We start from the raw sequence: 15,940 nt of genomic DNA, 5'->3' as shown, positions 1-15,940 counted from the left end.
GGAGAAGGGCACAAACTGAGAAGGGAAAATGAGGAAAGAGGCACAGATCTTCCAAGTGTGTACATTCTGGCTTCCTCTCTTTCTTGTCCCCAAGCCTATAAAGACAGCGCTCTGTCTCCTTGTAAGCATGGTGGGACGGGACTGGGCTGCTCCTGTCAGGTGCTAGACACTCCCGCAGTTCAGAGGGTACTGTCTGGCTTGAAGTTGCATCCCCCTGCTTCTCTCTCCCCACTTCTCTGTCTCTGTCCCAGAGAAATGGGTCTCTCCCAGTAGGGTATTTGGGGAAACTAGTTCTTCTGCTTAACGGCAAAGCAAGAGAGATTCTGGCAAAACACTAAATATATTTATAGGTCATCTTTGTCTGGAACCAAATGGGGAAAACCAGGTGCAGACGGTAAAGGAGGAGGGGAGGTGAGGTTTCAAAGTTCCAATCATTCACGAAAGATAAAGACATCTGATAGCAGCGCCGACTCGGTCAGCTGTGCTGAGTAGAGCTTCCTGGGTCGACCGCAGACCGACTGTCCCAACAGGAGTCTCAAAGCCCTGCTCCTCAGCTAGTCCAGGGAAACTGGGGAGTAGTTTGATTGTTACTGTTGTTGCTCATCCTGGCATTGGCAGATACATTAAATACCGCAACTTTAATGAGTCCTGTGTGAAAACAAAGCAAACAGTCATTAGCCCCTTTCTATTTCTTACTTGCTCTAAGTGGAGAGGAACATTAACTTAGCTGTCAATTGTGAGAAAGGCTTGGGGGTCCTTCCTAATACCTGCTCTCTGCCCATGCCACACAGGAGCTTCTGCTGAAGGCTATATGGCCTGTTTAGGGGCATTTCTACAAAAGACTGGTCTTACTAATAAGCCCAGGGCCATGGTGCTCAAGCAGAGTGACTGCCGTCCTGAGGTGAAGACTGACCACATTCAGCTCAGCATCAAGCTTTCACCTGCTCCCAGTGAGTGATAGGAGAGCAGTAAGGACAGCTCAGAAGCTATGGGTCTCATAGGTGCTGCTCACAGAAGTTGTGGAGTTGGGTGAAGCTGGCCTGGTTGTCCAGCTGGAGAACACTGGTGATGTGGATGAGGGGAAGGTTGGCTTGGGGCTGTGCTGCACTGGCACAGCTCTGGGGTCTTCAAAGACAGATGTGTAGATAGTGGCTGGCAATGTAGCCTGGAGGCTGAGGCTGGTACTGCAGACAAAGATATGAGAGTCATCTACAATGAAATGAGAGCTGACGCCTTGGGAATACATAAGGCAGCAAACCGCAACCCAGACCATTATGGCTACCTAAATTTTAGGGAAAGCAGCTCTGGTAGTGTAGTGGTTATGAATCAGGCTGCTAACCTCAAAGCTGGCAGTTCGAAACTACCAGCCATTCCGCAGGAGAAATATAAGGCTTTCTGTTCCCATAAAGATTTACAGCCTCAGAAATCCTGTGCATGGTCACTATGAGTTGAAACTGACACCACGGTACTTAACAACAACAACGTTTTAGGGTGAAAGTAGGTCAGAGATATTAACGGTCAGAGTCCCATGAAGAATACTGAAAATGATAAAATAACAAATACCTGAGGAAGCAGAAGCTTTGGCTAAAGGAGGGGCAGGTACATGATGATTACAATATTAATGATAAAGACCACTTATGGCTTAGGGCAGGGAATGCATTGGGCACTGTGCTAAGGACTGCTGTATCAGTGCTCTCTGAGGTGTGTACTGCAATCCGCATTACTCTCATCAGGAAATGAAACCTCTAAGGAGTTACTTGTCTATGGTCACACTGGCCTGTCTGACTTGCTCAAGGAGGCTGTCGGGAAAACTGGGTAGAAGTGTGATTGCAACTGTTACTTGTCCTCTAAGCTCTACAAGCTCTGTGAGAGCTGGTGTGAGCCTGCAGGCCACAAACCATCCCACTCAGAAGAAACATCACAAAAACATGCAAAAAAGAGTAGTAAATGCTATTTGTGCCACATGCTCAGAGATAACATGTAAGGAATGAGAAATCCTAACAGTGGCAATGCTGACCAGTACCTGCTGCAGTTTTCTCATGCCAGTGATAATGTGGTTAGGACTGACACCAGGGTGATCTGAATATACCAAAAGATAGCCCGCCTGGGTCCTGGAGGATCTTTTCCTGTCTGAGAGTGGGGCGGGAGATCTGAGTAGGTGATACATAGAGTACATGCCAGCTTTCAGAAGCTCAGTTACTAATTCTCAGGTCAAAAGATAGATTTTTCCTTTTTACTAATTCCCAGGTCAAAAGATAGATTTTTTCCTTTTTGGAGTAGAGTAGGCATAAGGATAAATATGCTTTTTTTTTTTTTTAGGATAAATACGCTTTTATAATCAAATAATACACAAACAAGGCAGAAGTGTGGGCTATCAGTGTGATATTTCATCAAGGGATCTTACCATTCACACATGAGATGATCTGCTTAGCATAAAAGGGCTCTATTACAGGCATTAGTTTGAACTGGTAACCACCAAAGTCAGGCTTTTGGGTCATTGCTCTTAGTTTTCAAACTGATTCAAATCTCATTTTATTTTCCTAACAACTCTACTAATCGTCAAGAACTCAGGCTGCTTTGATGAAAGGTGGTGTCCACTGTGGCAGCCCCAGAGTTGACTTCATGCTGTCTCCCCTGCTTTTCAGGAGTTGCAGAGGCAACGGGCACATGAGGACTCATCGAACTAGCAGCACCTTACAGCCAACAGTCTCTCTCCCACCGACAGCGTTGTCTACACAACTCGTTTTCATACCTGGGCAAGTATGAGGTCAGTGTATGATTATTTATCTGGAGATATAGGTGTATGTTCGAGAAGGGGAACGGGGGGGTTCAGCTTGGGCAGCTGGATCATTTAGGAAGTCCCAGATAAGGATTGTGTCATCATGTGAACTACTGACAATCTGGAATTCATCAAACTGGAGTCGGAAAACTCTTCCGGAATGCTCCTGAAGAAACAGAAACAAAAATGTCACATTATTGACAGCTGCTTACAAGATCTTTCCTCAGGGACCTAGGGATTTTTTTACTTCTAGAAAATACAGCTCATATCTTTAGCAAGTAAGCTCCATCTTTCTCCTGCAGAGCGACTGGCTGATTCTGACTGCTAACCTGTGGTTAGCAGCCAAGCTCAAAATCAAAAGGGCACAAATCCAGCAACATGCCCAAAGGAGTGTTGGGCTTGTTGGTTTTGACTCAGTAGCTGAGATTCAATATCTGAGGTTCATCTATGTTGTTGCATGCATCAATACTTCATTCCTTTTTATAACTGAGTAGTATTCAATGGTATGGATTTACCACTGTTGTTTATGTATTCACCAGTTAATGGACATTTGAATTACTTCCAGTTTTTAGTAATTATGAATTAAGTTACTACTATAAGCTATCATATGCAGACTTTTGTGTGGTCACAGGTTTTTATTTCTCTGGAATAAAGATATTGCTGGGTCATATGGTAAATGTATGTTTCATTTGATAAGACTGCCAAATTGTTTTCTAAAGTGGTTGTACCATTTTTGGATTCTTACCAGAAATGTGAAGGTTCTAGCTGCAATGCTGAACTATTAGTTTTTAAAAATGTAGTCACGCTAAGAGAAGTGTGTTGTTATTTTTGGGTTTGAACCAACAACCATGTGATTTGCAGTCCAGTGTTTATCCTACAGTGCCACCAGGGGTAAAATTCACAGCTCATAACATAGTCTACAAGGGTTCTACAAGGAGCTCTGGTAATGTAGTGGTTACGAATTGGGCTGCTAATCTCACGGTGAGCAGTTCAAAACTAGCAGCTGTTCCGCGGGAGAGAGATGAGGCTTTCTGCTCCCGTAAAGATTTACACCCTCGGAAACCCTGTACAGGGTCGCTATGAGTCAGAACCGACTCCACGGCACATAACAACAACAGGGTCCTACACCTCCTTTTGGTCAGTCTGTTCCAACTATATTGGCCTCCAACTATACCTCAGCACTTCAGTGCCTTTGCACTTGCTGTTCCTTCTGCTTGGATTACCTTAACCTCAGATAATGGAGGGAATAACTTATTATTATCATGCTCAAATGTTATCCAGAGAGACCTTTTCTGATTGTATTATGTAAAAATAACACCCCATCCCTGGTGTTTCATCTTAGAACTCACTATTCCCAATACACTTTTTATTTTATTATTTCAAACTTACAGAGCAGTTGCAAGAAGAGTACAAAAAACTATATACCCATCACCTAACTGCTAACATTTCACTATGTGTGTGTTCTCATTTTCTTCTTTTTCTATGCACATAAATACACATACTTTTTTTGTAAATTGAACCAGTTAAGAATAAGTTTCAAGTCGGGGAAGGTAGAATCTCCACTGAATAGTTTTCATCTTGTCTAGATGGGTCCGGTGAAAGGAGATGGTGATAAGATCCTTGTAATTCAATAGTGAATAATTGTTATCATGACTAATTGCAACTGTCAAAACTGTAAAGGTGGAACTTTTGTAACATAGAGGGGGGAAGAAGATAATCTTACAGTTCAGAAACAGAGGACCCTAGGACCATCAAGAGAGAAGAGCATGAGTGGAATGTGGGACCATATCCAAAGAAGCAGTGACACCAGAGATGGAGACAGAGATGATGACATGAGAACAGTTGAGGACTCCAGACTCATGGAAAAAGAAAAACTGTGTGCTGGATGCCAGGAGGCAGGCTTGCAGAATGTGCCCTCTGGTTGTTTAAATGATTATATATTCCTGAGTGTTTTTGTGTACACCCCCCCCCCAAAATACCCCCCCCAAAAAAAAAGAGGGAATAGAAGGAAATACTGTTGAATGATGATGCATGGAGGGGATTGTAATCTTTGCAATGAAACAAAATAAAATTGGAAGAGTGCAAAACTGATGTTCTCTCATGTAAACTACCACTTAATTCACAATAAAAACTTAAAATTAAAAAAAAAAAAAGAGTAAGTTTCAAACCAGATGGCCCATCACTTCTAAATGCTTCAGTGTATATTAGCATAAAAGACACGGACACATCTATACAGCAATAGTACTACTATCATTCAAAGTCAGGTAATTAACATTAATAGAATTTGACCACATAACTCACAAAAAGCCCACTCAAAGGTTGCAAAAAGCCTCCAATGCAAATGTCATTTATAGCATAAAACAAATATTTCCTTCTCTTCTTTTTCTTCTGGATCAGGTGCTACATTTAGTTGTTACATGTCTCTATTCAACTTCAATATGGCACGTTAGGTAAACCATTATCATTGAACAGATCGCAAGTTGAGACCATGGAGGACAGAAAATATCCGAGACGTATTTAGAATTTTGCTGTCATAGATACTTTACTTGTTGTGTCCTTTACCTTAGGGAAAAATACCTCTATGTCACATCAATCATTCTGTCTCGTTCAGTCCAACTGAATTCTAATGACAGCTACTTTGTATTAATACTGTGATGAGCTACTCCATGGATTTTGGTGAGGTGAGAACTCAGTACCTCTAGGTAAACACTCATGAAACTCTGTTGTTGTTAACTGCCATTGAGTTAGTTCCGAACCATAGCGATACTGTATAGGGTTTCCGAGGAGCGGCTGGTGTGCTTGAATCACCGATCTTGCAGTTCAAACTGACTTTGCAGTCCAGCACATTAATCCACAGTACCACACAAGGAACTCTACAGGCTATTTTTTTCCTTCCATCCTTCCGCACTGACCCATTAAGTTGCAGAGCTACAGAAAAACTTAACTACTCCCCCCCCCCCTTACTCAGGACACTATATCAGCACATTTACGAAATCTCTGCCAAATAAGTATCAGCACACCATAGGTTATGTTATTTTGGTAACCACCCTGTCTTAGTACACAGATCTGGGTCATTTCACTTTCTGTGGAAGTTTGTCCTTATCCCAAACATATTTTATGAAATGATATTGTGTTGGAGCCTTGATGGAGTAACAAACATAATCTTTGCCATCCTACCTGAATTAAGGAGTCCTGGTATGGCACTGTAGGATAAGCACTGGACCACAAGGTTGGTTTGAAATGCAAGGTTGACGTTTCAGACTCACCAGCCAATCCTTGAAAACTCTATGGTGATGGTAGTGGCTATGTGTCATGGAGTTGGCTCCAACTCATAGCGACCCTGTATAGGGTTTCCAAAGTTATTAATCTTTACGGACAGAGAAAGCCTCATCTTAGTCCCACTGAACAGCTGGTAGTTTTGAACTTCTGACCATGAGGTTAGCAGCCCGACTTGTAACCACAACACTACTAGTGCTGTTTCCTGCAAAGATTTATAGCCTCAGAAACCTTATACAGGGTCGCTATGAGTCAGAACCAACTCAACTGCACATAACAACAATGACCTTAAATAATTAGCAAATTGGACAAAATATATGAAACTATTGTTTTAAGTTATGAGACAAAAAAAAAAAAAAAAAAAAGTGTATAATTGTAATCCTGAAGGAAGGGGAACAAATGAGGTAAATTCTGCATCTTGGCATTCTGCCTGAAACTACATTCGAGAATTAAGCATGGCAGTATTGCTGAGTTGAAGAGCTAGAGATGGGAGTTTGGAGAGACTGATGTAGCTGGAAGATATGGGGTTATTGTTGTTGTTGTTAGGTGCTATTGGGTCCGTTCTGACTTATAGCAACCCTGTGCAAAAGAGAACAAAACACAGCCCAGTCCCTGTGCCATCTTCATAATTGTTGCTACACTTCAGCTCCTTGCTGCTGCCATGGTGCTAATTCATCTTGTTGGGGGTCTTCCTCTTTTTCGCTGACTCTCCACTTTATCAAGCATGAAGACCTTCCCCAGGGACTGAAATATGAGAGATGAAGTCTCACATCCTTGCTTCTAAGAAGCATTCTTCTACATTTCTTCCAGTACAGATTTGTTTGCTCATCTTGGTACGTTCTATAGTCTTTGCTAACATCACAACTCAAATGCATCAATTCTTCTACTGTCTTCCAAACTTATTGACCAACTTTCACAGGCTTATGAGGCACCTGAAAACACCATGACTTGTGTTAGGTCCACTTTAGTCTTCAAACTGGTATCTTTGCTCTTCAACACTTTAAGAGGTCTTGTGCAGCAGGTTTTCCTAATGCAGTAAGTCATTTGATTTCTTAACTGCTGCTTCCATAAACACTGATTGTAGATCCAAGTAAAATGAAATCTTTGACAACTTCAATCTTTTCTTCATTTATCATAATGTTATTTATTGGTGCAGTGATAAGGATTTTTGCTTTCTTTATATTGAGGTGCAGTCCATACTGAAGGTTGGGGTCTGTGATCATCAGTATTATAAGTCCTCTTCACTTCCAGCAAGCAAAGCTGTATCATCTGCATATCACAGGTTGTTAATGAGTCTTCCTCCAATCCTGATGCCATGTTCTTCTTTATATATTCCAGCTTCTTGGATTATTTGCTCAGAATATAGATTGAGAAAGTATGGTGAAAGGACACAACCCTGGCACACAACTTTCCTGATCTTAAAACCATTCAGTGTCCTTTTGTTCTGTTAGAACGATTGCCTCTTGGTCTTTTTACTCATGAGCACAATTAAGTGTTTGGAATAATTATTCTTCACAATGTTATCCATAGCCTATCATGATCCACATGATACATACATCTTTTTTGTATTCTTTGCTTTCCGCCCAAATCCATCTGACATCAGCAATGTTATTCCTAGGTTCTATGTCCTCTTTTGAATCTGACTTGAATTCCTGGCAGTTCTTTTTGCAACTCAACAGTTATACTATTGCAGTCATATCTGAATTACCTTTGGCAACATTATACTTGCAGATGCTATTAATAATGATTTCCACATTCCGTTGGGTCACCTCTCTTTGGAATGGGCATAAATATGGATTTCTTCTAACCAGTTGGCCTAGATAAGTGATTGCTTCCAGTGCTGCATCAGTTTTTTGAAAGATTTTAATTTGTATTCCATCAGTTCCTGGAACCTTGTTTTCAACAGTGCAGCTTGGACTTCTTCCTTCAGTACTATTGGTACTAGATCATATGCTATCTCTTGAAATGGTTGAACATGTACCATTTCTTTTTGGTACAGTAACTGTGTATACCTTCCATCTTCTTTTGATACTTTTTGCATCATTTAATATTTTGCCCACAGAATACTTCAATATTGCATGCCAAGGCTTGAATTTTTTCAGCTTGAGAAATGCTGAGTGTGTTCTTCCCTTTTGGTTTTCTAACTCCAGGTCTTTGCACATTTCATTATAATATTTTGGAAGTTGTGGGGTAGAGTTATGAAAGGGAGGGAGCTCTATAGAAAAAGGAGAACAGGGAACTACAAACTGATTTTTAGAACACATATAGGGGGCTAAGACTGGAAAGTTCTTGTTGATCACTTAAGAAGTTTAGCAGAAATTCCAGGAAGGCTATGAGTTAGATGTGGGATCAAACTATCCCTAGAGAGTATTCTACAACTGCCCCAACAAAGCATAAAAATCAAGCCCTGTTGTTAGTAATCGCATACATGGGCCCTGGATATCCACAGATAAATGTAAAAACCTTCCCTAAAAGCCGAGACTGTAAATTCCAAAAAGGCAAAGTTCCCCCCGCACCCCCCCCTCAAAAAAAAAAGAAAAGCTAAAGAGGATAGAGAGAAACACTGTTAACTGATGATGTATGGAGGGGACTATAATCAATGTAATGAAACAAGTCATATGAATGGTTGAATGTGAAACTGATGATCTGCCCTGTAAACTTTCACTCAATCCACAATAAAAGCCTTAAAAAGAAAGAAAAAAAAAAATAACAGCAACAACAACAAAACCAAGCCCTGAATGGAAAGAAACTGCCAAACAAACCAAAACCCAATATTCTTGAAAGAATGATAGAGGCCTAGAGTCATTAGAAAAACTAGAGACAAAAACAGATGCAGAAATGACAGAGATGCTATTATAAGGATATAAAAACATTAAAACAGATATTTTATATCATGTTCAAGCATTTAAAGGAAAAGCTGAGTGTAGTGAAGAGAGAGTTAAAGACAAAAAAGAACCAAATGGAACATCTAGATATAAAATACAGTATCTGAAATGAATAATTACTGTAGGACTAAAAAGAGAATATTCAATTTAAGGAATCTGGTGTGGTGCTGAGGATAAGCAAGGTTGGTTTGAATTGGAAGGCAGTGGTTCAAACTCACAAGCCACTCCACGGAACCCTATCCAGGGTCACTATGAGTTGGAACCAACTCAACAGCACTTAACAACTAGTAAAGGAACAGTTCTATTCTGTTCTACGGAGTCTCCATGAGTCAGAATTGGCTAATGGCAGTGGGTCATATGTAACCTCCTTATGTATGTATGGTGTGGAGGTGGTGGTTATGTACCGTGGAGTCGGTTCCGACACATAGTAACCCTGTACAGGGTTTCCGAGGCTGTAAATCTTTACGGGAGCAGAAGCCTCATCTTTCTCCAACAGCTGGTAGCTTCGAACTGCTGACCTTAAGGTTTGCAGCCCTGCTCATAACCACTACACTACCAGATCTCCTTATGTTTGTATACAAATGCCAAAAACCAAACCCAGTGCTACTGAGTTATTCCAACTCATGGCAATCTTATCTAGGACAACCAAGACTATAAATCTGTATGTGAGCAAACAGCCTCATCATTCTCCCATGGAGCAACTGATGGGTTTGGACTGCCAACTTTGTGGTTAGTACAGTGTGTACACATGCACAAACCCACAAAGAATCACATATATGTTGTTTAGTGCCATCAAGATGGTTCCAACTCATATCCAGTATAGGGTTTCCAAGGAGTGGCTGATAGGTACAAACTACTGACTTTGCCATTAGCAGTCCAATGCTTATCCTACGGTGCCACACCAGGACTCCATATATAAAAAAATATATAGACAGACAGACATACTTACACACAAGGGGACGTCAAAAAGTTGGTGGAAAAAATTCAATTATCTTTAAGGGAATCTTTTTCTTTTAACTATTTATTGTGACCAGGGTGACATGTTATAGAGCAGATTGCGTTTCCTTTCAATAATTAACACACATTTTATTTTATGTCATTGACTATAATCCCCACAATGTAACATCACTTATTGCACATTTCCTCTCTGTGTGCCTGGTTTTCATTTTTTCATTTCTCCTTCTTTCCTAATCCTTCTGAATTTTGTGCTCAGATAAATTGTTGCCCTTTTGATTAGTCTTTTTTTTTTTTTTTTTTTTAAAGTTATGATTTTGAGTTTTGTTTTACATTTTTCTTCCACTCTATCCAGGACCTTGTAATGTGATTCCTTTTAGAACAGTTAATGTTGCTAGCTGGGTACCATCTATTTCTTCTGGTCTCAGCATTATGGAGATTAATGTTTGTGTGGTCCATTTATCCATGGACTAATTGTTTCCATGCATCTTCAGTTTTCATTTCTTTTTATCTCCGGACAGGAAGAAATTAATAGCTGCATCTTAGATAGCCACTCACAAGATTTTAAGACCCAAGTCACTAGTCACCAAAGAAGGATACAGAACATTGTTTTATGGACTATGTTATGCCAAGTGACTTTGGTTTACTGAGACTATGGTCCAGAGTTAAGGCTATTTTCCACAAACTTTTTGAAGCCCCGTTGGTGTGTATGTGTATATATCTATAAGTACTCTTAGTGTGGTGCTATAGGATAAGCACTGGACCACAAAGTCAGTCTGAACTACAAGGTCAGTGGTTCAAACTCACCAGCCACTCCTTGGAAACCCTATACAGGGTTGCTATGAGTCAGAACTGACTCAATGGCACTTAACAACAACACTTCTCAGGACATATTGTTAGAAAGGACCAATTCCTAGAGAAGGATATCATGCTACGTAAAGTGTAGGGTCAAATGAAAAAGAGGAAGACAAGACCCTCACTGGCATAGTGGCAGCAGCAATGAGTTTAGTGCAGGACAGGGCAATAGTTCATTCTGTTGTGCATAAGATCACTATGAGTTGGAACTGACTTGATGGACCTAACAACAGTCTATATAATACACACACACACACACACACACACACAAAACAAAGTCTCATGACCACGGGATAAGATTATCAAGTTATCTAACATATCTAAGAGAGGACAGAAGAAATAATGGCTAAAAAATCACCAGTCAAGAGACAGTGAGTAGTAGAATGGCTAACACAACCAGATTCTTCATTATGTTGTCTACAAGAGCACAACAGCATAAACATAGAGACAGCCTAAATGCCCATCAGCAGAAGAATGGTTAGACAAGCTTTGGTGCTTATTAACATTCAATGGATGCAACATTGGAGAATAACAGCTCACAAACTGGAGAAACCTGGAGGATATTATGCTAAGTGAAATTAGTCAATCACAAAAGGAAAAATACTGTATGAAATGACTGCTGCAAAAAGAAAAGGTTTAAAAAAAAAAAGAAAAGGTTTTCTTGATATAAGAAACATTCTATGATGGTTGAAGCCTTGGAAACCCTACATAGAGTTGCTATGAGTTGGAATGACTCCATGGCACTTAACAACGATGGTTATGGGGGGAGTGGGTGGTGGTGGTACTATCACAGGTTAGAGGGTAGACTCATGTTAACATGGGTGATGGGGCAGGCAATATACAAGAGGGAGGCTGGCAGAAGAAACATGAAGGTAGCAGGAGACACAGGGGGGAATGCAATAGTTAAAGGGAATAGAGGTAAATACTGTTAGGTGTTGTTACATGGAGGGGATTGTAATCACTGTAATGAAGCAAAATATATGATTTGTTGAATTTAAAACATTATGTGCTCTGTAAACCTTTACTCAATTCACAATAAAAAGTTCTTTGTAACCTCCAAATTTGATGAAAACTATAATAATTTATAGTTTATAGACCTATAATTTATAGATCATATAAGCTAAAAAAAAAACAAAAAAAAACCAGCAAGAAAAAATACAAAGAAAACCACAACAAGATACAGCAGAATCAGTTTACTGCAAATGAGTGATAAAGAGAATAGCTTAAAAGAAGCCAGAGGAAAGACAGAAGAATGAAGGTAAATGACTTTGAATTTCTTGTCAAAAATGAAGCCGGGAGAAAATGCAATGAAAACATTTGAGTGCTAAAATAAGCTGTCAGCCTAAAACTTTGTAGCCAGCAAATGTATTTCTCAAATAAAAATTAAGGCTTTCCACAGACAACCAAGAGCTTATAGAATTTGTTGTTAGAATACCTGAATATATAAAATGTTAAAGCACAGAGAAAATGGTATTGATGGAAACTTATATCTACACAAAGGAATGGAGAGCCCTGGAAATAGCAAATATATGGGTTAAAAGAAACTACTTTTTACAAATTTCTTTAAAGGGCAGCTGAATGGAAAAAAAAAGTTTTTTTGGGTACTATAACATATGACTAGGAGCCCTGGTAGTGTAGTAGGTTGTAAGCTGGACAGTGGTTCAAATCTACTAAGTTGCTGCAGGAAAGAAAGACGAGGCTTTTTGCTCCTGTGAAGATTTACGGCCCCAGAAACCCTATACAGGGTTGCTACGAGTTGGAACTGACTCGGTGGCACACAAACACACCACTACCACCAAACATGTAACTAGAAGCAAGCAACATGGATAGCAAGCTATCCATCAAGTGGTGTAACATCATTTGACAATAAATCAAACATTTTAAAGGCACTAATTGTAAACGCTCTATCAAACCTTCAAAGCTGGCGATGTGAGCCCATCTAGCAGCACTGGGGAAGAAACAGTCCTAGCAATCTGTTTCAACAAAAAGCCAAGAAACTCTATAACACATGGGCTCTCCTAAGTCATAAATCAACAACAAAACCGAAATTAACAACAAAGGCAGAGGCTAATGTATACTGAATATAAGAAAATTTATATATAAATACATAAGTATGTTAAAAATGAGCCCTGGTGTGGTGCTCTAGGATAAGCACTGGATTGCTAACCACAAGGTTGGCAATTCAAATCTACCAGCTGCTCCTGGAAACCCCATACAGACAGGGTCACTATAAAGTCAGAACCGATTTGACAGCACACAACAACGTTAAAAATAAGAGGACGTAATAAGATACACCACGCAAACACTAATCATCAGAAAGCAGAATGTATATATTAATATCAGACAAAGTATTTTTCAAAACAAAGAATATTATAAAAAATAGAGAGTGTTAAAAAGGTCAATTCAACATTAAGACATAATTAACTATCCTAAGTGTGTATCGCACCTAATAATACGCAAAGAGCTTGAAAATATATGAAGCAAAAACCTTCAGAGCTGAAAGGAGAAAAAGACAAATGCAGAATTATAGTGGGAAACTTCAACATTCCTCTCTCAATAGTTGGTAAAACAAATGGAAAATCGGTTAAGCATATAGAAAACCTGAATAACATTATAAACTAACTTGACTAAATGACATTTATAGAATACTCTACCAGACAACAGCAGTATACACATTTGTTTTTCAAGTGTACATGAAACATTCACCCAGACAGACCATATGCTGAACCACAAAACAATCTCTATACATTAAGAAAGATTGAAATCATATTAAATATATATTTTGACCAAAGGGAATTTGAATTAAAAATTGGTAACAGAATAATAATTAGATGGAAACTTCTAAACATTTGAAAATTAAACAACATACTTCTAAATCCATAGGTTAAATAAGAAATCACAAAAAAAATCAGAATATATTTTGAAATTAAATGAAAATACAACATAACAAAAAAATTTGGATGTAGCTAAAGCAGTGGTTAGAGGTAAGTTTATAGCTTTTTATATTATATTTATTAACAATAAGAAGAAAGGTGTTGTTGTTTTTAAGTCTTGTTGAGTTGATTCTGATTCACAGTGGCCCTGTATAGGGTTCTGAGGCTTTAAATCTTCGAGGGAGCAGAAAGCCTCATTTTCTTCCCATGGAGCAGCTGCTGGACTTGAACTGCAGAACTTGTGGTTTACTGCTTATTAAATGGAGCCACTGAGCTCCCCAAAAGAAAGGGAAATATATATTCATATATGTAAAACTTTCCCTCTAACAATAGGAATAAGAAATGGATATCGGCTCTTGGCAATTCTTCTAAATACAGTCCTAAAGATCCTAATCAAAGCAATGAACCAAGAAAAAGCATCCAGATGGGAAAAGCAACAGTAAAGCTATTTCTATTATTTGTATATATTTGTAGTGAAACAATCAGAAATCAAAGTGAAAAAGTCATAATAGCTTCAAAAATATAAAATATGACAAAAGATGTACAAAAGCTTTACACTGAAAGCTACAAAACATTGCAGAGGGCAATTTTAAAAGAACTAAACAAATGAGGGGAGTCCTGGTGTGGTGCTGTGGGATAAAGCGTCAGACTGCAAAGTTATTTGAACTGCAAGGTCGATGGTTCAAGCTCACTAGCTGCTCCTTGGAAACCTACAGGGTTGCTATGGGTCAGAATTGACTTGATGGCACTTAACAACAACAACAAACAAATGAGGAGGCATACTGTGTTCATGGATCAGAGGACTCAGTGATGTTAAGAAGTCAGTTTTCTCTGAATTGATCTAGATTCAATAATAAGAAAACCACCATTTAATTAAAAAATGGCCAAAAGATTCATACAGACACTTCATCTAAGTATATATATGAATGGCAAATCAGCACATGAACGATGCTCAACAGCACTAATCACAATTTGTTATTGTTTAGTGTCATAGAGTTGGCTCCGACCCATAGTGACCCTGGATAGGGTGTTTGAGGAATGGCCAGTGAATTTGAACCGCCAACCTTGCAATTCAAACCGACCTTGTGGTCAAGTGCTTATTCTACAGCGTATCCTACCGTGCCATACCAGGACTCCAGAACCACATACGGTATCACTAATACCTATTACCTATTGCCATCAAACACTAGATCACAAGGTGGGCAGTTCAAACTTACTAGTTGCTCCTTGAAAACCGGATACAGGGTCTCTATGAGTCAGAGTTGACTGGATGGCACTTAACAACAACATTGCCATTGAGTCAGTTCTGATGCAGATCAACCTCATCTTTGTCCTGTGGAGCAGCTGACAGATTTGAGCTGCCAACCTTATGTGAGCAGTCCAGTGTTTATCCTACAGTGCCACAAGACCTTCTTAATACCTATTGTTGCTAAGTGCAATCAAGTTGGTTCTGACTTATAGCAACACTGTAGAAGGTTGCCAAGGAGAGGCTGGTGGGTTTGAGCTGCAGACCTTCCAGTAAGCAGCCCAGTGCTTATCCTACAATCCACACTAGTACTCCTAATACCTATTTGAATAATTAAAATTAAAAATACTATATAAAGTGGTGGTGAAGATGAAGAGTAGTTATAACTTTCACACAACCATACTCAGCTGTTCTGTTGTTGTTACATATTGTTGAGTTGGTTCATAGTGACTCTTTGAGGCTTTAAATCTTTGAGGGAGCAGTAAGCCTCCTCGTTTTCCCTGGGAGCGGCTGGCAGGCTTGAACTGATGACTCTGTGGTTCGTAGTCCTGTGCTTATCATATGGAGCCACTGTAATCCCTACACACAGTTGTACTGTAATGTTAGTTGGTACAACCATTTTGGAAAAATATTTTGGCATTTGTTGAAAATTACTAAACCTGTTTCTACCATATGACCTAATCATTTACTTATGGGGACTTACTCCAGAGATAGGAAAGTACATGTTCATACAGAGTTGTAAAGAGAATGCTAATAAATTTTTAAAGAACTGACAAGGATGTGGGGGAAAATGGAACTCATAGGAAATGCTAGTAAATGAATAAACAAACTGGCTCATTTACTCAGCAGTAAAAAGGAGCAACAACAAAATAAGTATGAATACATGTTAACAACATGGACGAATGTCAAGTGAAGTCAAAATAAGTATGAATACATGTTAACGACATGGACGAATGTCAAGTGAAGTTAAAATAAGTATGAATACATGTTAACGACATGGACGAATGTCAAG

General features: G+C 39.3%; 1 protein-coding gene across 3 annotated transcripts in view; it reads right to left on the bottom strand.

The window, feature by feature from the left end:
• Positions 1-245: 245 nt before the first annotated feature.
• BTRC (beta-transducin repeat containing E3 ubiquitin protein ligase) overlaps positions 246-15,940 on the bottom strand; it is a 252,818-nt gene continuing 237,123 nt past the window's right edge. For 2 of the 3 annotated variants that reach the window (XM_006831261.1, XM_006831262.1), the window contains exons 13-14: positions 2,753-2,945; positions 246-648 (exon numbers count right to left, since the gene is read on the bottom strand). In XM_006831261.1, coding sequence (XP_006831324.1) covers positions 2,784-2,945 — 162 coding nt within the window. In that variant the 3' untranslated portion in view covers positions 246-648; positions 2,753-2,783. The remainder of the gene's footprint in view (positions 649-2,752; positions 2,946-15,940) is intronic. The other variant, XM_006831260.1, reaches the window with a different exon arrangement.

Source organism: Chrysochloris asiatica, unplaced genomic scaffold (assembly GCF_000296735.1).
Source record: "Chrysochloris asiatica unplaced genomic scaffold, ChrAsi1.0 scaffold00003, whole genome shotgun sequence".
Classification (NCBI taxonomy): Eukaryota; Metazoa; Chordata; class Mammalia; order Afrosoricida; family Chrysochloridae; genus Chrysochloris; species Chrysochloris asiatica.
Note: the sequence above shows the minus strand (reverse complement) of the source record. Positions and strands in the feature narration are given on the sequence as shown.